The sequence below is a fragment of the Podarcis filfolensis genome, assembly GCF_964270895.1.
Source record: "Podarcis filfolensis genome assembly, chromosome: 2".
Classification (NCBI taxonomy): Eukaryota; Metazoa; Chordata; class Lepidosauria; order Squamata; family Lacertidae; genus Podarcis; species Podarcis filfolensis.
Genome location: NC_139605.1, coordinates 16,134,743 through 16,157,116, shown reverse-complemented (window position 1 = coordinate 16,157,116; position 22,374 = coordinate 16,134,743). Strand labels below are relative to the sequence as shown.

The following is a 22,374-nucleotide window of genomic DNA, read 5'->3' as shown; positions in this document are numbered from 1 at the left end:
TCTGTTTTTCAGGGCCTGTGGGATAGCTCGGTTGGTAGAGCACGAGACTCTCTCAATATGATTCAGGGTTGTGGGTTTGAGCCCTGCGTTGCACAATTAGATTTCTGCACTGCAGCGGGTTGGACTAGATGCCCTTTGTGATCCCTTCCAGCTCTACAATTGATTCTCCACATTTCTACATCAGTTTGTGTTTCCTTTTTTAAAAAGGTTTTTTTTTTTTGGTGAAAATTCATCCATGCACATTTCTCCTGATAGGCACATTTTTGTATGAACTTGTGTCTAAAATACTTTTTTTTGTTTTTGCAAAGAGATTTTCTGTAATAAAATGCAATTTTGGTATATTATTTTCACTAATATATGCAATTTTATGCATACTTTGCCCTACTATATGCATTTTCTGTATACGTTACTGGACTGGGGGACTGCATTCCAAAATCTGAAGAAGCGTGAATTTCAAAGGGTGGGTGTGTTTCGGCATGTGCATTGTTTCTGAAAGTGTGAATTAAGTAAGTTCCCCTTTAAATGGCAACTGAATTTCCCTCCCATCCCTAGTGCCCAGAGCAGGTGGCTCCCATTTCCATTTTTTTTTGGGTCAGAATTCTCTGATGTAAAGAAAGCGCACTGAGCCAATAGCAGCACCTGTTGTGAGCATCGCTCACCAAACATTAGAGGGCTAACTTACACCCTGAATGATTGGTCATGGGGTGTCAGCGGTGTTGGGGTTTAATCAAACCTTCGTACCCAGCAGGCATAACTCACCTTGCATGCTGGCACAGAATGTCAAGGCCAAGGCACCAGTGTGCTATTAAAACCCTGCCTATTTTATTAATTATATGACGCTGCCAGACACAGAACCTGCAATACCTCAGCTAATCTTGTCAAATAAAAGTTCCCTTCCCTGGAGGATACAACTGAGGTGACAGCAGCAAATTACAGAACAAACAGCAGCTTGAGGCTTTGTGTGGGCCGGGAAGCGTGCTGTGCAGTCAGCAAGTCTGTGTAGCAATGAAGAACTGGGAATGAGAAGTGGTGGTGCTTACTATTAGACACATTATAGGTGCCTACTTTTGCATATATCAGCATTTGCAGAACAGGATAGCAGTGAGTCATAATTGCTTAATGGGTTTTCTTTATGATATATAGATAATCCCTACTGCCACCTTCTGCAGTCAAAGAAGCGCAAGTTTCCCCATGCAATTGGATTCCACAATTGCACACTGAAGTCTCATGTTTGTGTTTGGTGATCCCCCAATGTTTTGCAGAATTTTGCGGCAAAGGAAATCGTACCCTAAGTGGTAACTGGAAGGTCTCACCCATCAGGGGATCGTTAGCATGCAACTATGTAACTTCATTACATTTTTAGGCTGAGAAAACCAAGACAATACAAAAGATAGTTGATAGAAATAGCTTGTGTGTCTTATTTTTTTCCACATTTGAAAACATTGGGGCTCCACAACATTGCTCTAAAGTCTCTCTGTACTTGGTGCTTGATTTAGGAGTTGGGAAGACTCAAGAGAGTTGTGGAACTTCTGGTCCCAGTTTAAGGATGCTCAAATGATGACGGATGGATCTTCTGGGGATCACACTTGCCACAGGATCTGGTTGCAACACCCCTGAGCAAGTGTAACAGCAGTTCCTTGTCTATTCTCTTGAATAAGGAAGGTACAAGGAAGAGGAGCTGAAACCTGGATTTTGGCTTAGAAATTATTTCTCTGCAATTAAAGAAAAAGAGGTATTCTTGTTAGCAAAGAGAAAGAAAGATAACAATAGTTCCAGAAAAAACAACAAGCCCAACTCAGGAAATAGTGTCCGCTTAAGCATTTTTAAAAAATCATCAAGCATAATATATATTCACCTGTCAGCTTCATGAAGTCACTCATCAAATGAAGTCACTCATTCAAAGTGAGTAATTAATTGTTTCTACTCCCAACTCATCAAGGATTCATGGCTCACATTTCCTACACTGCCAAGTTTCAACTCAGACTGTTGAACCATTTTTCTAATTGCCAGTAAGTACAGTGGTACCTGTGGTTGCGAACGGGATCCGTTCCGGAGGCCCGTTCGCAACATGAAAAGAGCACAACCCGCAGTGGCGTGTCTGCGCACGTGCGGGTTGTGATTCGCCTCTTCTGTGCATGCGCGTGGCATCATTTTGTGCGTCTGCGCATGCGCAAGCGGCGAAACCCGGAAGCAACCCTTTCCGGTACTTCCGGGTTGCTGCGGGACGTATCCTGAAAAAATGTAACATGTAGCGGACGTAACATGAGGTATGACTGTAAGTACATTGCTTCTCCAAAACTCTGAAATAAGTCAGGAATCCTGATCCTTCCAGCCAAATTAGATGTGTCGTTAAATACATTATATTTAATGTGCCATGCTAAATACATTGTATTTAATGAGCAAGTACAAATAGCAGCTTCTGGGAGGAGACCATAATTATAGCGTCAAACTGGGAGGGGTAACCAGAGGCGGAGCTAGCTGTGTACCTGGGGGCGGGGCCATGGGGACGGGGCGAGTGTCCCAGGGGGCAAGACGCCCATGGGGTGGAGCGTGACGCGCAGCGTATATTAATAATGCAGAGTTTTTAATTGAAAGAATAAGAGCCTTACTGAATTAAAATAAACTTCTTCATAAACAACATGGTTCCAGACAGTTTGACTGAGATTACATTACTGACTCTGCTCACAGCTGAGGCAGACTGACTCTGACTGAAAGTTTACAGAGAGCACAGAGAGAAACTGGCTGCTAAGTCACGTCAGAAGGACTCAACAGTTAGCAGTTAGGCCTGAATAACTTTAGTAGGCCCAAATGATTGCGCAGTCCCAGCACTTCCCAGCCTGCTTTGCTGCTTCTGCTCTCAGGTGTCTTTGTCACATGACAGAGCGAGCTGCCAGGGGTTTGTGGTGGAGCGAGCCGCCCATGGCGGGCTGCTTCCTGGGTTGTGTTGGGGAGGGAGCTACGCCGCTTTGCCAGCAGCCTTTCTCCCTTCCCTCTTTATTTTGACAGCTTGGGGGAGGTTTCCCCCCAGCAAGCAACCCATGAGCGGGGGGGGGGGGGAACGGCGCACTGCCCACCTGCCCGTGACTCCCAAGCCTCCCCTGAGCTGTCAAAACAAAGGAGGAAGGGGGAAGGCCGCCGGCAAGGCAGCGCAGCTCTGCCCCTTCCCCCGACGGGTCGGGGTAGGCCTGGGAGTTGCGGGTGGGCGGTGCGTCAAATGTCGCCCCCCTCAGTGATGACACCTGGGGCACACCACCCCCACCGCCATCTTCCTCTGCCCCCTGGGGGTAGCAAATGGGAGGGGCATCTAATGCCACAGAAGATGATGATGATGATAATTTATTATTTATACCCCACCCATCTGGCTCTGTTTCTCTAGCCACTCTGGGCAGCTCCCCACAGAATATTAAAAACAACACAGTCAGACATTAAAAACTTCCCTAAACAGGGCTGCCTTCAGTTGTCTTCTAAAAGTAAAATAGTTGTTTATTTCCTTGACATCTGCTGGGAAGGCATTCCACAGGGCAGGTGCCACTACTGAGAAGGCCCTCTGCCTGGTTCCCTGTGACCTCAATTCTTGCAGTGAGGGAACTGCCAGAAGGCCCTCAGAGCTGGACCTCAGTGTCCGGGCTGGATGATGGAGGTGGAGACGCTCCTTCAGGTATACTGGATCAAGGTCGTTTAGGGCTTTAAAGGTCAACACCAACACTTTGAATTGTGCTCGGAAACGTACTGGGAGCCAATGAAGAAATGTACTGGGAGCCAATGACCTTAACAGATTGGAGAACAGGGTCAAAACTAACAAAATGAATTTCAATAGGGGCAAATGTAAGGTTCTGCACTAAGGCAGGATGAACCAGATCCACAAATATAAGATGGGGGACACCTAGATTGCCACTAGTACATGTGAAAATGATCTAGCGGTCTTGGTAGACCAAAAGCTTAACATGTGCTTAAGTATAGTGTCCAGATCAAGGGAAATAATAGTCCCACTCTATTCTGCCTTGGTCAGACCCCACATGGAACACTGTGTCCAGTTCTGGGCACCACCATATAATACTGACGAGCTGGAATGTGTGCAGAGGAAGGTGACCAAGATGATCAAATATCTGGGAATCAAGAGGAGACTTAGAGGAGACTTTATAGCCACCTTCAGATATCTACAGGGCTGTCACATGGCACAAGGAGCAAGCTTGTATTCTCCTGTTCTGGAGGGTAGGCCCCAACCAATGGATTCAAGTTACAAGAAAGGACAGTAACAGCTGTTTAATGGTAAAAAGGACTCTGTTGTGAGGTCCTGGACTCTCCTTCCTCAGAGGTTTATAAGCAAAGGTTGGGTGGCCATCTGCCATGGATGCTTTAGCTGAAATTCCTGCATTTCAGGGGATTAGATGACCCCCAAGGTCCCTTCAAACTCTACTGTGACTGGGATCACAGCAGAAGGAGAGAGCATTTAACCCCTTTCTTCCTTGCTGTTGTCCCGATGAAGACGTTATTTGCACTACATTAGATGAGATATACAGAATTATGACTGGGATCTACCGTACTTCTTTAAAAACAAGAACTCATTAGTGACCTCATGTGGATGATCAAGGAAGTGGTGTGGGGCGGCGGGGGGGGGGGGGAGAGACAGAGTGCACGTTTAACTCTTTCCTCTCATGCTCTTTCTCCAATCTAATTTCTACACCTCTCCAATGCTGTTAACTTCCTCCTGCACATGATAGCTGCTCTATGCCTCTTTCCCCAAAGTTGAACAAATGGCAGATTCTGTGAAGGGTGGGAGAGAAAAGGAAGAAGGGGCGGGATATAAAGGATGAATACATTTTCCTTTAGTACTGCTTCCCCAATCTTTGTGGCTGCTAATAATTAGGTTGGGGTTTTTTTTTTAAATTTTTCTATAAACAACTCACATCTATTTTGCTCTTATGTTCTGCAAACAAAATGATATATGCTGCGACAATCTCGCCTTGTTGTCAGCGTACTCTATTTTAGCAAGCATCTAGCTGGCTTAGCACATGGCATTAGGGCCAATCATAGAATTGCAGAGCTGGAAGGGACCCTGAGGATAATCTAGTCCAGAGGTGGCCAACTCCCAAGAGACTGCGATCTACTGTCAGAATTAAAATCTGGCAGTGATCTACCCCCCCCGTTTTTAGGGGTTCAGCTCAAAGTTGTTGAGCTTTCTTTGGGAGGAGGAAAGCCCTGTTTTTGGGGGGTTAAGGTGCAGGCTTTTGGGGGGGAGGGGAGTTCCGTTTTGGGGTGGTGGAGGAAGGCAAGCAAGGGAGGTTGGGGTTAAGTCACTCACAGAAACATTGCTGTGGATGAAAACAGCCACACAGAGGGAGCTCTGTCTTCCCTTCCTGAGTTCAAACAACAATGGAGGCCAGGACAAGGGGGTGGCACAGGAATCAGATTTACCAACGCAGAGGAAAGGGAGCCAGAGATTGACTGCAATCTACCAAAACATCACGGGGATCTACCTGTTGGACATCCCTGATCTAGATCAACAGGATCAAACCTGCAACCTTGGCGTGATCAGCAGTTAACCAGCTGAGCTACCAGGGAGCCACTGTGTTGAAAAGTGCCAGTGTCTTGCCAGCATCTTATTCACTTGAATCCTGGCTCTGAGTATGTCATTGGCCCATCTCCCAACGATATGATGAAAGCTGGCATGCCCGCCTTACTCTGCAGAAGAAGAAGAAGCATCCAATGAAGCCTGCTGTGATAGCTGCAGTCACTGCTAAGGAGATCAGAATGATCCCCCAGAACGTCAACGGTTGATCTTCTGGACTCTGTGTCATCTCTGTTCCTGCGGTGAAAGAAGGCGACCGAGTGTTAGAAAGGGGCCGACAGAAGGTGGTCTTCAAAAGGTGAGCTTGGGAAGGAATTGAGGAACATAAGTTGAGTAGGCCTATCCATACCTGGCATGGCAATATCAGTTTCAACATGGGCTCCTGCTGACGTGGTGATGCTCATCAGTAGTACAGTGTCGTCGCTTGTGTCTGATGGCTGGTTGCCATGAGTTACCGTGGATGAAGCTGTGGTAGCAAGAGATGTCCCGGTGGTGTTGGCTGTGTTAGCTGGCAGAATGGTGCTGTTGGTCACTGGCGCAGCTGGTGGGCTTGTGGTTCCTGTGGTGATGTTGCCTGAGGTGCCAACACCAGTGGCTAGCAAGTGAGGAGAAAAACGAAACTCCTAAGAACATGGGGAGCTTCCTGGATCAGCCCAATGACCTATCTAGTCCAGCATCCTGTTCTCACAGTGGCCACCCAGAGACACATGGAAAACCCTCCGAGCACAAGCGCCCTCTCCCCTCCCGTGGTTTCCAGCAGCTGCTGTTCAGGAGCATTAATCCCTTCTACTTCCCTGTTTAGGGAAGTTTTTAATGACTGATGTTTTAATGTATTTTTAAACTTTTGTTGGAAGCTCCCCGGAGTAGCTGGGGAAACCTAGCCAGATGGGCGGGGTAGGAAAAAAAAATTATTATTATTATTACAGTGGTACCTCGGGTTAAGTACTTAATTCGTTCCGGAGGTCCGTTCTTAACCTGAAACTGTTCTTAACCTGAAGCACCACTTTAGCTAATGGGGCCTCCTGCTGCTGCTGCGCCGCCGCAGCACAATTTCTGTTCTTATCCTGAAGCAAAGTTCTTAACCTGAAGCACTATTTCTGGGTTAGCGGAGTGTGTAACCTGAAGCGTATGTAACCTGAAGCGTATGTAACCTGAAGCGTATGTAACCCAAGGTACCACTGTATTATTATTATTATTATTATTATTATTATTATTATTATTAAGAAAGGGGAATCCAGGCAAATAATTATTAAGCCAGTAAATCACCCTACTCTTCTGTGAATATCCTCTCCTCTCCTTGCAAGGTCATGACCCAAAATATACTATTTACAACTAATTTTTGTGATATCACAAGCGCTGGCGGACCTTCATTGTTGGGGGCCCTGAAGCTTGAACTGTTATGGGGGCCCCCTTTGCACCCAGAAATGAGGTCTGGGTGACTCTTGCTATCTTCTTCAGTGGCGTTGTTCTATTACAGATCACCAGACCTCTGCAACATCTGTGACTCTCAGACTTTGGGACTGTTGAAAGATAGACAACCAAAAATTAATCAATTTGACTCGCGCGACTCAAATTGGGTTTACTAGGCCCATTTTTTAAAAGCAATGTGGACTAAATTCGCTTCTGGGCCTCTCCAAGATGAGGGGCCCTGGAAGCTTGAGCTTCAATAGTATCATAGCAGATTTGCTCCTGATAGCAAGATGTTAACAGAACCTGAGCTTATAGGAGCTTCTGGTTAATGCTGTAATCTTAGAACTTTAAACACTGGCTGAATTCAGAGGAGGGTATATGCTTAAGTCCAGTGGAGTCCATTTAATTGTTGCAGATGCTTGATCTTCTTCATGAACCATGGCAACATGGCAACATGGTTTCCCAGAAGCCCTTGCAGTTCACACTTGGCACCAGGTAAGCACAGTCCAGAAGGCACTCTGACCATAAGCCATCTCGAAGGTGGCAGGGATGGTGAAACCTTAAGTCCTTCAGCAGGTTCAGTCGTGCTGAGAGTCACACTTGTTAGCCATGCTGTTCTTCCACTCGAGTTGTGTTTCCACTGGGATGTGTTTTAGGCCTCATCTTTTCAGCGGGTGCAATTGTGTTCTCTGTGACTCCTGATGTGCTACCACTCAGAGCCACTAGGGGCAGCATAGTGCTGACAGATGTATTTGTACCCGTGGCTGATAATGGGAGAGAACTGTCAAACCTAATTCATACATTACACAGTACTCAAATAATGGGGAGCAGGGAGGTGTGAAATCCCTCTGTGAAATCCGCAAACCTTGGATTCTTTTTGGTGCCATTTTCTTCATGTGAGAGTCACATACCAGCAAATTCACGTTGAGGAATTAAAGCTGATTTTGAGCTCCTGAGCAACAAACCAATTTCACTCCCTAAAATGGCCTTTTTTTAAGCGATACGAAATGTGATGGGAAAGATGCACTGGGAAGTATGGGACAGCACTTGCTTGACGCAGCATCGTGTAACCTTCCCACAAAACAAGCCATAAATAGTTGACATCGTTATTCCTGTGGGATGTAACATCAGTCAAGTACAACACTTCCTGCTTGCCCAGAGTGGACACACAGGGGGATGTTACTCCAGCCGTGAGGACTTCCTGTCACACCTGGACATCTTCCCCCTGCGTGTGACCAGGTAGATGGGTGTGAGCTTGTGAGGCCCAATAAAAGGGCCAGTCATGCAACCATCTTTCCCCTTCTTCTTCACGTTATACCATCTTGATGTACTGTATTTTTCGCTCTATAAGATGCACCAGACCATAAGACGCAACTAGTTTTTGGAGGAGGAAAACAAGAAAAAAATATTCTGAATCTCAGAAGCCAGAACAGCAAGAGGGATTGCTGCACAGTGAAAGCAGCAATCCCTCTTGCTGTTCTGGCTTCTGTGATAGCTGCGCAGCCTGCATTCGCTCCATAAGACGCACACACATTTCCCCTTACTTTTTAGGAGGGAAAAAGTGAGTCTTATAGAGCAAAAAATATGGTATTTGGCTGTCTGCTGGCTCTCAGCCAGCAGCACATGGGCTCATTTCCCTACATGGGATGAACCTACTCTCTTTTCTGTAACTACAAACTAAAGCCTGCCTTCAGGGAACCTACTGTGAACTGAACGTAAGTAAACTTCTTATCATTACTTTAAGAAAAGACTGTTGCGTCTTTATTCTTTTCAAAAGGGATCACAGGGGAATTTACCAGGATCAAACCCAAACTGGACAAGCCAGATGGAATTGCTTAAGTAAAGAGATTCAAACGAATCTACCAACTAGCTTCCTGCTGTATACAGGGGAATATACTCTGCTACTGACGCACTAGTGTGAGTGAAGGAGGAAGGATAATATTTAAACAATATATCCTCTCCTACGATCCACAGCATTCCCACAATTCCTGCATTGCAGGGGGTTGGACTACAGGAGCCTTGGGGTCCCTTCAAACTCTAAAATTCTATGATTTTATGGTCATTGGCTCTCTGCTTGGCAAGCCAGCCAGTGGTAGCAACCTTGTGATAATGGCAGTGGGGAGGTAGGCCAGCCCTCACCAACATGGTGCCCTCTAGATGTTCTGAACTACAACTCCCATCAATATCAATATTAGAGAGTATAATGTGGTGTAGTGGTTAAGAGCGGTAGTCTCGTAATCTGGGGAACCGGGTTCGCGTCTCCGCTCCTCCACATCCAGCTGCTGGGTGACCTTGGGCCAGTCACACTTCTCTGAAGTCTCTCAGCCCCACTCACCTCACAGAGTGTTTGTTGTGGGGGAGGAAGGGAAAGGAGGTTGTTAGCCGCTTTGAGACTCCTTAGGGTAGTGATAAAGTGGGGTATCAAATCCAAACTCTTCTTCTTCTTCTTATCTGGAGAGCACCACGTTGACAAAGCCTGAGGTGGACTCAGTGAGGGAAGAGAGGCAGCCCAAGGGCAAGCCAGAGCAGATAGTGACTCTGATGGTGCATACAAGTACTTTCTTCATCCCTGTGTCTCCCTTTTTCAGCTTGTTCTTCTTGGCCTTAGTCCTGGCTTTCAAAGCAGGCTTGAACTCTGTTTCAACTCTTGCCTTTATTCACGTCAGTCACCCTTCCCGTAAGAAAAGAATCTTATTGTAGACACAAGGGCTTGTTTTTTTCGCAGTGACAGTTTCTCCTTGACAGATGAGCTTTCCCCCATCCCAACCCAAACAAACTGGTTTTCAATCTACTTCTGTAAAAAAAAAAAAAAGCAATACATGTGCTAGCATCGCCTCATACGACACTGACATCAAGTAGCCAACTCTTGCTGGCTCTTTGGGCTCAAACCCCGTGGTCATAGCTGTCAACTTTTCCCTTTTCTTGTGAGGAATCCTATTCGGAATAAGGGAATTTCCCTTAAAAAAAGGGAAACCTTGACAGCTATGCCAGTGGTTGGTCAGATTGTGTGCTGACATTTGGGGGAATGACATCTCAAACTCTAAGCTTCCCCAATTCTCATGCCACATATTAAGAATACCCAGTTCAGAGCACATTTAGTAGGGACACAGCCCTCTTACTGTTCTTGTTAAATTTATATCTGCCAAGACTACCTATCACCCTGAACAGCAGAGTTGATTAGAGTGTGGTGCTGATAATGCCAAGGTTGCAGGTTCGATCCCTGCCTGGGACAGCTGCATATTCCTGAATTTCAGGGGGTTGGACTAGATGATCCTCAGGGTCCCGTCCAACTCTCTGATTCTACGATCTACTAACACAACTGGAGCTACTGGTACCACAAAGTGTGGTGTATCACTTTTATGAAGAAACTCCTCATTTAATCCCCACAAAGACCCTGTGGGGTTGGTTAGGCTGAGGGGCAGCGGCATAGCCTGCAAGTGTCCCATAAAACCAGGACACTCAATTTCCACCACCCCAGAAGATTTTGTCCTAAAAAAGCTTTGCTTTTCCAGATCTTGCATGGCGCCGCAAAATGTGTGGTCTGGGGCACTGTGAGAGCACGGCCCTGAATAGAAAGCATATGTTGGGAGCGCTGTGATGTCATCTGGGTCACATGACTCATGCGATATCATGGACGGGAAGATACCTGCATCCCGGTTTGGGGACTCAACATGTTGGAGGGGATGCAATGGCTGTCCCAAGGTCAGCTAGTGCGTTTCTTGTACAGGTGGGGATTTGAACCCTGTTCCCTCAGGTCCTAGTCCGACACTCTAACCACTACACCACACTGATTGAGCATCTTTGATGTTCGTCCATCCCTTCTTCTGTGTAAGCATTGGACAAGCAAACCAGGACCAATAAACAGGTCTTCTGAAGAAGCAGTTCCTCCAACCACCCTGGATGGACAGTGAGACACTTGAGAATAACCTCCACATTTTATGGCATCACAGGAGCAACAGGAGCAGTAGCAGGAGGAGGGACCCTGCTCGCCCCCTACTCTTTTCTTTTCTCCCTGACCGGTCAGATTGCTGACCACCGCTAAGACGGCTCCAGTGGCCTACCTGCTAAGAAGATGGAGAAGAGCAAGAGAATCAGGTAATTGATCCCTGATACCAGAATCCCCAGCAGTTTCATCTTGCCGCTTTGCGGGGTGGACAGGAGCGAAGCTGCATGAACGTTTGGATCCAGATTCCTTGCTGAGGGATGATAGCTGAGCTGCAGATCTCCTCTGTGCCTGTCTCTGCCTGCATACTTTCACCCTCTTGCCTTTCCCGAGGTGCGGCTCCCTTGATGGGAAATTAAAAATAAAGTGTCCGGAACGCATTGCATCACCTTTGTGCCGGAGAGGTATGCATTTGCGGGGAGAGGAACCTAAGAATAGCAGCAGGTTTTCAGCGCTGTGACGGCCGAGTGACACCGAGATATGCTCCTCGGGCTCACTTTGAATCTGCGCGGAAGGTGGGCCGCAGTCAAGTTTCAGGAAGTCTGGAGCCAGGAGTGGCTTAAGGAGTGGAAAGTATGCCTTGAGCCCCATTCATTGCTAATGTCCCATTGAAAATGAGAACGGCATGTAATTTCTTCTATGCTTCCTCATGTTTATCCCCTTCGTTGTATGCGCACTCTCTCCCCACCCTTGCAGCGAATTGTTTTATTATCCCACCCCTTCAATATCTGGTAATTGAGTATACTTGGAAATAACCTGGTGTTATCTTTAGGGATAGGGACGCAGGTGGCGCTGTGTGTTAAACCACAGAGCCTAGGGCTTGCCGATCAGAAGGTTGGTGGTTCGAATCCCCGCAATGAGGTGAGCTCCTGTTGTTTGGTCTCACCTCCTGCCAGCCTATGAACACTTCTGCATGGAACCATTTCAAAGCACTCCTAGGAGGGGAAGTGGGGATCGCTGCCCAGTGGCGTAGCGTGGGTTGTCAGCACCCGGGGCAAGGCAAGTAATTTGTACCCCCTAACCCGTGGATTTGCGCCCCCTAACCCTAACCCCCAGATGTTGCGCCCGGTGCGGCCGGCCCCCCCCTGCACCCCCACGCTACGCCACTGTCGCTGCCCCACATTCACACTTTAATTTTGAGTAATCCATTAGCCTAAGGGTAAAGCAGTTGTTTCTTTTGGATAGTCACACTTCTCTGAAGTCTCTCAGCCTCACTCACCTTTGAGACTCCTTAGGGTACTGATAAAGCAGGATATCAAATCCAAACTCTTCTTCTGCTTCTCTTATAGCTGTCTCACACAGAGCTCTATTCTCCTACATAAAGGTATGGCCAGGAAGAACATCTGGTGGCTTCCACCACAGCCCCTCAAGACCAGCCGCCTGAGGCAGTTGCCTCATTCTGCCTAACAGTAGGGCCGACCTTGAGCACACGTTCCTTTGCGTGAGCCAGGTTCACGTCTCCGCTCCTCCACCTGCAGCTGCTGGGTGACCTTTGGATAGTCACACTTCTTTGAAGTCTCTCAGCCTCACTCACTTCACAGAGTGTTTGTTGTGGGGGAAGAAGGGAAAGGAGAATGTTAGCCGCTTTGAGACTCTCTATGGTAGTGATAAAGCAGGATATCAAATCCAAATTCTCCTCCTCCTCCTCCTCCTCCTCCTCCTTCTTCTTCTTCTTCTTCTTCTTCTTCTTCTTCTTCTTCTTCTTCTTCATATTAGTATTATTAAACTGCGATTCACCCTGAGGTCACATGGCAGGTCACAGCAATTTAAAACACAATGTTCAAACCCCTTTAAAATGAATTAAAAGAACAAGAGTAGTCTGGGTCCTAAAACAGCTGTAGATTCCTTCCTTGCAGGAGATTGGACTAAATGTTCCTCAGGTTCCCTTCCAGCTTTCTGATTTATGATTCTATAATATATAAGCTGAAAGGAAGAATGGGTTGAATTTGGCAAGAGAGAACAGTTTGAGTTTTGTATGCAGCTGAGGAAAAAGGTTGCTAGATGTTAGGATATTTCTGTTCCACCTTAAAAGGGAGCAGGCTTTGTGAGTCACAGAGTCTGCGTATTTCCTGTTCACAGGATGTTTCTGTTGTGTCTATGCTTTCGTTTCTCTCTCTGTGCCTGAACACACAAGCAGGCAGTCATGTTTTTTCCTTTGTTCTGACCAACGCTGAATAAACTTCTAAATAATGCTCTCCTGCGTGCATCTTTCGCTGTGCGAATTCTGCTGATAGAGCGTGCATCAGCTCTGGAATGTGGCAAGCTATTTTCTGGAGCTCGTGTTGCTAATTGCTGATACTGTATCTACGGGAGATCGATGGATCGTCCGGAGGTGACGTGGGGGCCATGATGGGCTTTATCTCCCTGGCAGTATCCCAACACTAGCAGTTGCAAGTGGTTTGCACTCAGACACTTGGAGAGTTACTTTAAGCCTGCTTCCCACCTACTCAGTCTGTATATTTGCGCAACAACATTTTCTTTGGTATATTTGTACAACAACATGTGCTACAAACGCACTGCAAATATTCACTATCCGCCCTCTTCTCACATACCCCTACATCTCTCTCCCAAACTCCCTCTCTCCCCCGATCTGTCCCTCTCTCTCACACACACAGGTGCCTGCAGAAATTTGAGGGTGGGGGTTTCTGGGGGGGGGGAGATAGAAAAGGTGGAGCAGCCTAACTTCCACCGAAAAGAATGTTGTCCGTACATTTTGCGTCATATCTCGGGTTCCAAAAATGCTAGAAATTTGCTCTCTCTTTTTAAAGCGAAAGATAGGAATTTGGGGGCAATGCTTCACCCTGGGGCCATCAGAGAAGGGGTTGGGTTGGGAGTTCTTGTGCTATCCTTCCTACTCCTATTCCTCATAGTGAAGCAGATTCGCCACATAGGAATTCAGTGACTGTGAGAGATTCTTTCCCAGTGATATGGCTGCTTCCCCCCAATTTACCCATGAGAGATCAGTGACTTGTACCTACTAACTGATTTAGGCTTGTCTTATGTCGAGAAAGGTCTGAGCAGTTTTTAGTGTGCCCCACTGCTTCCCCCAGGTGTTACCGGGAAATTGGAAGAGCCTCTCCTTTCCACACTACGAGCCAAAGACAAAGAGAATCTGCTGCACATAACTAAATGTAGCAATTCACTGATAAACGCATCTATGTACTGGCTCAATGGGAAAACTTTTGAAATTCTTAAGAAATCACTCTTCAATCTTCTCAGTTCCAGTGGCATTTAGAACCCAGGGAAGTGAGGTACAAGAGGAGAGGTTAGTGAGCCCACCATAATCCCCGAGATCAGGGCGATATCCTGCCCAAGAGTATCAGACTTGACTCAGGGACCAGGGAACTGTAAATGCTTTCCTTTGTACTGTGGTGGAGTAAGTGTGAAAGACTATATTTGAGTGACGGGGCATGTGTTAGAATTCCTGCTCCATGATTGCAGTCATGGGATTTTTGTCTATCACATGACGGTGTATGTTTTGACTCCAAAGAGTGGGAAGTGATGGAGACAGGATGTTTGTGTTACTGTGTTCCATGAAGTGGGACTATTGTCCTTTGTTTTTTCCCCCTTTGCTGTCTGATGCTAGAGAGAGAAGGAGCCATGTTGCAGTGCTCCGTGTGTGTTTATATGTAAATAAAGTAGATTAGCCAAAATGCTTTGTTGCTGAGGTCTGTTACGCAAGCTGTGACGACTCTGCGGATCCTAAGTGTGCCAATGTCTGTTGGCATCGGTTGCTGTGATGTTCGGGCAGAAGAAAGCTTATGAAGCTCCCGAACAAAAGACCAGGAGGGACAGAACATGCCAGTCGGGCATGTGTCTCTGCCAGGGTCATACTCAAGTGTAGGACGAGCTCCTGACATCTGGATCTCAGATTCTACTTGAGACCACACATTTTTCTGTGACATATCTATGATGTCTTGATGCATCCTGAGATGTATTATGGGAAACTTTGAAATACAGATGTAAATATTGTTTGGGGCTTCTGGCTGCTTTGTCTTTGTGCTAGTGGGGTGCCTACAGGCTACTGTTTTGCTTCTATCTCCTGGGTGTAGTCTCTTGCTTGTGACCCCCAATCTGAACCTATGGGAGCCAAGTTTAGGTGATTGTGGGGTGCTCCAAGTACTCCCTTATACACAGGAAACCTGCTCTTTACCTCTGAATTGGAGCAAATGTCAATCCGCAGAAAACCCGATGAACATTTGCTCCAATTCAGCAGTAAAGAGTGGGAGGGAAATGTGGACAAGCCCAAGGCTGTTAATCTATAATATAGATTATTGTATTTAATATTAGATTATTGTATTTTAATATTCTGTTGGAAGCTGCCCAGAGTGGCTGGGGAAGCACAGCCAGATGGGCGGCGTATAAAGAATAAATTATTACAATTATTATTATTATTATTATTAATAATAATATTTAGACTTGTGTACAGGCGATATACTCAAGGCTATATACAACCCTGTGCTAGCCATAAAGGTACTGCTGCAAGTTAAATGAAGTGTTTCAGCCAAGGAGGTTATGAGCTCAGGACTTTACACTGAGATTGTTTTAAATTGCTCCTCACATCCTCTCTGAGTTTGCTCGAACATGACCTGTATAGCTTTTTCCTCCTCTCATCTTTGAGTAACTTTGGCCAAACCTCCCTTGATGCATTGTGCTTCTAGACCGGGAACACTTTACAGAGAGGTGCTTGCGGAGAACACGGCAAGGGCACAACATGATGTGCAGGACCAGACATTCCTACATCACCTCTCCTCTATGATCTAGGAAGACTAGGACTGGGGGACGTGTGGCTGGGTGACTAGGACAGCAAAGGTAAATATCAACCTCCTTCTCCCATGATGACTAGCAAGCCGCTGCCAGCTCTGCAGAGAGTGACTACCGCACACAGGTCAGATAGTTGTTCATTTCCTTGACTTCTGGTGTTCCACAGGGCGGGTGCTACTACCGAGAAGGCCCTCTGCCTGGTTCCCTGTAGCTTCACTTCTTTGCAATGAGGGAACCGCCAGAAGGCCCTCGGAGCTGGACCTCAGTGTCTGGGCAGAACGATGGGGGTGGAGACGCTCCTTCAGCTAGAATAATTACCAGGACATGCCAATAATTAGACAGCGCAGTATTGTTGCATTTATTTATTAAAATCTTCCACAGACAAATATATATATATATATTTGAATAAATACATCCTGGCTAGATTGTACATTCCAGAACACCTCCATTTGGGATTCGTAGCCAGTGGAGTTGTTAAGATGTGAGGCAGGTGTTTAACAGAACAGAGCCCAAACTTGTCACACACACACAAAAATAAAATATAGAGAGGTAGCTAGGTTGGCCCGTTAGAAACTTCCAAAAATTCATATTGGGGCAATACTTTTTTATTAGAACAATAACAATACCACAAAATAGTATGGAGTATGCAAACTTTCAAGTGCTCCATCACTCTTCACCACATGGTTAAAAAAAATATGCAAAGGAACTTGGAGGGGGGGTGGGAAATTATATTATATAGATATATGTTTGGCTGGTGGTATTCCAGGTATCCAGGTCTGCATCTTCTAGAAAATAAGTGCCACATTTTTAACCAGTGCTTTTCTTCTAGAAAAAAGAGGGGCCGGTACTGCATACCCTTTCAGTACCCCCAGAAAAAAGTACTGAGTATGGGAGTTAACTGGTCAGGATTAGCCAGTATACTTCCTGTGCCCAAGCAAGGATTTTAAACCAGGTTTCACAAGTTCTCCATTTGAGCTCTGCTAATTCTCAGGTCACCAGCTTTGTGCTTCCACATTCCTGTCCATATTCTTTATTTCTGCTGAACAACATGCTCGGCTCTGAGATCAAGTGAGCTCAGTTGGCTGCACAAGGTAGAAACAAAACAGGCAAATAATCCCTGTAGATTTCACTGGGTTCCTTTCTAGAGTCATTTTGCGACTAAATGTTTTGGGGATTCCACTTCTGCCCACTGGAGGAGTCTTTAGATGCTTGGGAATAAAGCTTCGGGAGCGGACCGAATTCTGCAAAGCTGCTCCGAAGAAGCTTATCGCTGTGAGTGGCTGCGGGTGAATCTCCTTTCCTTCACCACCGACCGTAATTCCGAAAACTCTGGAGGAAACTGTGGGTTCGGTAAACTGGGAGGGTTTGGTTTTGAGTGTTGTAGCTCTCTGCCCTTAGGGAGTAGCAAATCTACAGAGCAGAAACATCAAGAAAGAAAGATACATCGCATGAGTATAAGAGGTAGAGCAGAAATACTACTACTACTACTACTACTACTACTACTACTAATTTATTTATACCCCACCCATCTGGCTGGGCTTCCCCAGCCACTTCCAACAAAATATTAAAATACAGTAATGCATCAAACATTAAAAGCTTCCCTAAACAGGGAAGAAACAGCATCCGTAGCTATTAAAACGATGACTTCTATCATTGGGACAGAAGAAGATTCCTGCTGAATTAGGTCAATGGCCCATTGTGGTCCAGCACCCTGTTGTCTGCTCTCAACCAATCACACACAACTTCTAAAAACACATTTCTGCTCTCCATTCCTGTGTTTGTTGTTGCTGGGTGACTTTCTCAAACCCTCCAGCATTTCTCCGATGGAAATAGAGCCATCCTATTCCGTACCCTCCAACATTTCTCCCATGAAGACAGGGATGCCCTGCCACAACCTCCAACATTTCCCCCGTGAAAATAGGGATGTCCTAAGGAAAAGCGGGACATTCCAGGGTCAAATCAGAAATGGCTTCTGCCCACCCGGAACTGTCCCTGGGAAAGAGGGGTACTTGGAGGGTCTGCTTTCTTGCGCCACCCATGTTCCTTACCAAGCAGCCGAGGAAAACCATGAGAACAGTTCCCAACACAGCGGATACACTGATCAGAATGATGGCCCAAGCAGGCAGGCCTTCGTCCCGTTTGGGGTTTTCTGCAGAGAAAAGATAAGGGTTATGAGTCAGGCATTAACAGAACTATGCACATACACGCTCCTTTTGCGGGTTACCATAACGAGGAGGGAAGGCCAATGGCCAGGGGTGGCCAACAATTTATTGGAAAGCCACAGGTTCCCATCCCTGATGTTGACTGCACCGTGCATGCATTTAAAGCGCATTCGATGCACAGTGAAAGCAGATGGCTTTCGGTTCATACCCTTAGAATGTTTCTCCTCATGCCCATCCAAAATCTGGGTTGCTGCAATTGCCACCCGTCAGATTCTACTAGTAGTGCCTTCTGGAGCAACCGAGGACAAGTCTTTCAAATATCTGAAGACTGCTATCATGCTTCTCTTCCATTTTCTCACAACCAAGCTACACAAACCTAGTCCTTCCAGCTGTGAAGAGGAAATGCCTTTCACAGCCTGTGCCATTTCAGGCTGCCAGTGAGGGCTTCTATATCTGGACCTCCAGTGGAAAAAGCATATCCCTGCATGTAGGAAAAGAATACGCCAGGGAAACACCCAGGTCAAAGCCTTCTTCACATAATGTCTTTGTCTGCACAGATATTTATGTCTAATATGGGGACCTTAAGTGCTGTGTTGTAATACCAATAAATAATCCTACCTGTGGTAGTATTTGATGCCGAAGTTAAATCTGTGGTTCCAGAACTCATTGTAACATTGGCACCAGGGGTGGGGACTGTTGTGTCTGTATCAGAGTATTCAGTGCCCCCTGAAGCTGAGGTGCCCGTTCCAGTGGCTGCTGAGTCTGGTGTGGCAGTGCCAGAGGTTGCTGAAGAGGAGGTGCCTGTGCCAGAGGTTTCTGGGGGTGATGTGGGTGCGCCAGAGGTTTCTGGGGGTGATGTGGATGCACCAGAGGTTTCTGGAGGTGATGTGGGTGCGCCAGAGGTTTCTGGGGGTGGTGTGGGTGCGCCAGAGGTTTCTGGAGGTGATGTGGGTGCGCCAGAGGTTGCTGAGCCTGGAGTGGTTGCGCCAGAGGTTTCTGGAGGTGATGTGGGTGCGCCAGAGGTTGCTGAGCCTGGAGTGGTTGCGCCAGAGGTTTCTGGAGGTGATGTGGGTGCACCAGAGGTTGCTGGGGCTGGAGTAGTTGCGCCAGAGGCTGCTGGAGCTGGAGTGGTTGCGTCAGAGGCTGCAGGAGCTGGAGTGGTTGCACCAGAGGCTGCTGGAGCTGGAGTGGGTGCGCCAGAGGCTGCTGGAGCTGGAGTGGTTGCTCCAGAGGCTGCAGGAGCTGGAGTGGTTGCACCAGAGGCTGCAGGAGCTGGAGTGGGTGCTCCAGAGGCTGCTGGAGCTGGAGTGGTTGCTCCAGAGGCTGCTGGAGCTGGAGTGTGTGTGCCAGAGGCTGCTGGAGCTGGAGTGGTTGCGCCAGAGGCTGCTGGAGCTGGAGTGGTTGCGCCAGAGGCTGCAGGAGCTGGAGTGGTTGCGCCAGAGGCTGCTGGAGCTGGAGTGGGTGCGCCAGAGGCTGCTGGAGCTGGAGTGGGTGCGCCAGAGGCTGCAGGAGCTGGAGTGGGTGTGCCAGAGGCTGCAGGAGCTGGAGTGGGTGCGCCAGAGGCTGCAGGAGCTGGAGTGGGTGCACCAGAGGCTGCTGGAGCTGGAGTGGGTGCGCCAGAGGCTGCTGGAGCTGGAGTGGGTGCACCAGAGGCTGCTGGAGCTGCTGTGGCTGCGCCAGAGGCTGCTGGAGCCAAAGTGCTTTCTCCAGAGGCGGCATCTATAAAATATGATTAAACTTTATTAAAACGTTTTAGAGGCATAATTCTAGTCCTGTTGAGAAGTTTGGCTATGCGCGTGCCTTTACATTTCCCTTTACATGACACCTCTGCATTGCAGGAATTTTAGGCTTTCCATACGTCAGGAAAATTCCTGGCATGTCCTGGTTTTCAGGTGTAAAAGTGGTGTCAGGAGCTGCTGAATTCCGAAACTTGACTGTCGTGCAAATTATACAAAATGTAGTGTCTTTAGCTGCTAGTCGACAGCCGAAAAGTGACACTAGAGCAGAACACGGATGAAGATCCTGCTCGCCTTCCTTAATGGCTTTAAAGTCCTTCCGAGAAAAGTGGCCACTATGTCTTCATCGCATGTCAACATGCCAGACATTGACCTGATCCTAGCAAGGCGTTCCTGGCTTGGAAGTAAACCAGACAGGGCAGATACCGTATTTTTCCGTGTATAAGACTATACCCCCCGTATTTTTTCAAGTTTAAAATTGGGGGTCGTCTTATACATGGATAGTGCATATGGGGGATTTCTTTATTTGGAGTCCCAAAAAATAGGGGTCGTGTTACACAGTGTGTGTGAGAGAGAGAGCGGGGGGGGGGGGAGTGTTATACATGGAAAAATATGGTAATTTCCAGGCTGAAATTGAGGGAGTTTATCAAGACAACGCAAGATTGCTGCCATTGTGGGCTGAGTGAGATGAGGATTGCTTTTGGAGAGCAGCTTAATTCTCCAAATGGATCACTGAGATATGCTTACAGTGGTACCTCGGGTTACATACACTTCAGGTTACATACGCTTCAGGTTACAGACTCCGCTAACCCAGAAATAGTACCTCAGATTAAGAACTTTACCTCAGGATGAGAACAGAAATTGTGCTCTGGCTGCGCGGCAGCAGCAGGAGGCCCCATTAGCTAAAGTGGTGCTTCACGTTAAGAACAGTTTCAGGTTAAGAACGGAGCTCCGGAACGAATTAAGAACTTAACCTGAGGTACCACTGTACTGCCAGAAAGGTTGAATAGGCATTAAATTGGATGGGGGAAATAAAGGCTGACATTTTTATGTCAACAAAATGCTGGGCAAATAGAAAGAAAGGATGAGACCCGCATTCACAAGCAGTACCATTCCCATGTTAAACACTGATCTGGAAGCATCCTAACAAATTCCTTATGGCATGAGCTTTTTGGGGCTATAGTCGGGGTGCCAACTTCAATAAAAAATGGGGTGGTGGTGGTGGCAGGTAAGTCCCACGCCACATAATCAATCACACAATTTCAATGGCACTTCCCATCAACATTGAGGGATCCCGGCCTCCTCAAATATTTTACTGGGGAAGGGAAAAGGGACTTCGGCCCCTAGGAGTTGGCTTCTATGGTTGCAGTAAACTTGCTCTTGATTTGAGTGAGTTTTTTAATTTGTAAGTCAGTTTGAAGAACTCCTTGGGGCTACAAAACAGGATCCTAAATAAATATTATTATTCTTTAAAACACACACACCATTTTGAATACGGGGTTATATGCCCACAAATAACTCCCCCCCCAAAAAAAATACACATAATAGAAATTTAGATTATTTTAAGCTGCTCCTCCAGCTTCTCATATTTCAAAAGAAAAAATAATTGCTTCATGAGGGCTAGAAACCTTTAAAAAAACCACATATTTGTTCTGGAAACTGGCGATTTCTGCAGGACGTTCTGGGATCAAATCAGAAACTGGAATGGCTTCTATAAATCTGGGACTGTCACTGGAAAATAGGGACACTTGGAGGGTCTGCTAGGTACCCCATCCTCCCACTGATTCTCCCTCGCTAGTACCCTCCTCTTTTGCCGTAGGAGAGAAGCAAGGAGCTGCAAGTTTCGTGCTTCCCTTGTAAGGTCTGTTTTCCAACCCACCTCTATTTTTAGGTAGGATTCAACTGCACGCTGGCAAATTCAGATTGTGCAATTATAGTTGATTGGGAGGTCTTGCACAACACGTCCGCTTCTCCAGAAGAACCTGACGTTTGCAATAAAAAAAGCAACGGGGGGAAATGTGCTAGGAAGTGTGGACTAATGCTTGCTTTGATTCAAATTTATCTAAGCTCCCTTGCAAACAAATCAGAATGAATGCTGAACAAAACAGCTTGTCTGGAAGCTCTGTGGAACCTGGGAATCTAGCATGAAGAAGATCTAGAGGCAAAAAAAATCCTTACCTGTCAAGTTAAGGAACAACAGCAAAATAATCCACAAGGAACGCTTGGACATCTTCGGCAGGTGGTCCATTGCGGCTTTAGCAGTGTGAGAGTCTGGAAAAGCTCTTCCTAAAGCTGTCGCATTTATAACAGGTGGGCCAGACTAAATGTGCCACATTTGATTGAGAAGGTGTGGCACACCTTATTCATCTTAATGGATGGTCTCTCCACGAAGGGCAGGGCTGAGAATGAGTCTTTGTAAGAGCTGATATGATTAATCTTGCCCTTTGTTTGTTTTGTGACGAAAATAGGAAATAACTCTCTTGACAAGATGACTGGAAGAGTTTGTGAATGCTTCTCTCCCCCCCGCGATGCAAAAAAAATAAATCCTCAGATGTGGTTTCTATAAAAAGTGAGCATGCGTCAAGCGATTGTTAAGAGGGTGAACAGGAAAAAAATCATTTCCAAATGAGCAAGAAATGACGACTCACACATCTCAACACTCCCCCCCTCAAAATTGCTTACATACCAGGAGAATGGCAGCAGAGAGAGAGAGAGAGAGAGAGAGAGAGAGAGAGAGAGAGAGAATGAGAAACCACTTGTTACAGAAGAGGAGGAGAGTGAGAATTTAGT

The 22,374-nt window shown here is 46.7% G+C and overlaps 2 protein-coding genes across 2 annotated transcripts; both read right to left on the bottom strand.

Annotated features, from left to right (window-relative positions):
• Nucleotides 1-1,394: 1,394 nt before the first annotated feature.
• Nucleotides 1,395-11,283, bottom strand: LOC310757284 (uncharacterized protein). The gene is made up of 4 exons (XM_083602592.1): nucleotides 11,041-11,283; nucleotides 5,919-6,164; nucleotides 5,682-5,806; nucleotides 1,395-1,712 (listed from the first exon to the last, which is right to left on the bottom strand). The coding sequence occupies exons 1-4, from the start codon at nucleotides 11,111-11,113 to the stop codon at nucleotides 1,698-1,700; spliced, it is 459 nt and encodes a 152-aa protein (XP_083458718.1). The 5' UTR covers nucleotides 11,114-11,283; the 3' UTR covers nucleotides 1,395-1,697.
• A 4,750-nt stretch (nucleotides 11,284-16,033) lies between these two features.
• LOC310757078 (uncharacterized protein) lies at nucleotides 16,034-21,991 on the bottom strand. The gene is made up of 5 exons (XM_083602220.1): nucleotides 21,763-21,991; nucleotides 18,467-19,567; nucleotides 17,735-17,835; nucleotides 16,586-17,096; nucleotides 16,034-16,511 (listed from the first exon to the last, which is right to left on the bottom strand). The coding sequence occupies exon 2, from the start codon at nucleotides 19,565-19,567 to the stop codon at nucleotides 18,512-18,514; it is 1,056 nt and encodes a 351-aa protein (XP_083458346.1). The 5' UTR covers nucleotides 21,763-21,991; the 3' UTR covers nucleotides 16,034-16,511; nucleotides 16,586-17,096; nucleotides 17,735-17,835; nucleotides 18,467-18,511.
• Nucleotides 21,992-22,374: the final 383 nt, after the last annotated feature.

Excerpts from the sequence above, each read along its gene's own strand:
- LOC310757284 (XM_083602592.1), bottom strand. The coding sequence starts at position 11,113 with ATGAAACTGCTGGGGATTCTGGTATCAGGGATCAATTACCTGATTCTC. Across the intron at positions 6,165-11,040 it reads CTTCTCCATCTTCTTAGCAG|CCACTGGTGTTGGCACCTCA; the intron begins GTAGGCCACTGG and ends CTCACTTGCTAG. Across the intron at positions 5,807-5,918 it reads AACTGATATTGCCATGCCAG|GAACAGAGATGACACAGAGT; the intron begins GTATGGATAGGC and ends CTTTCACCGCAG.
- LOC310757078 (XM_083602220.1), bottom strand. The coding sequence starts at position 19,567 with ATGCCGCCTCTGGAGAAAGCACTTTGGCTCCAGCAGCCTCTGGCGCAG.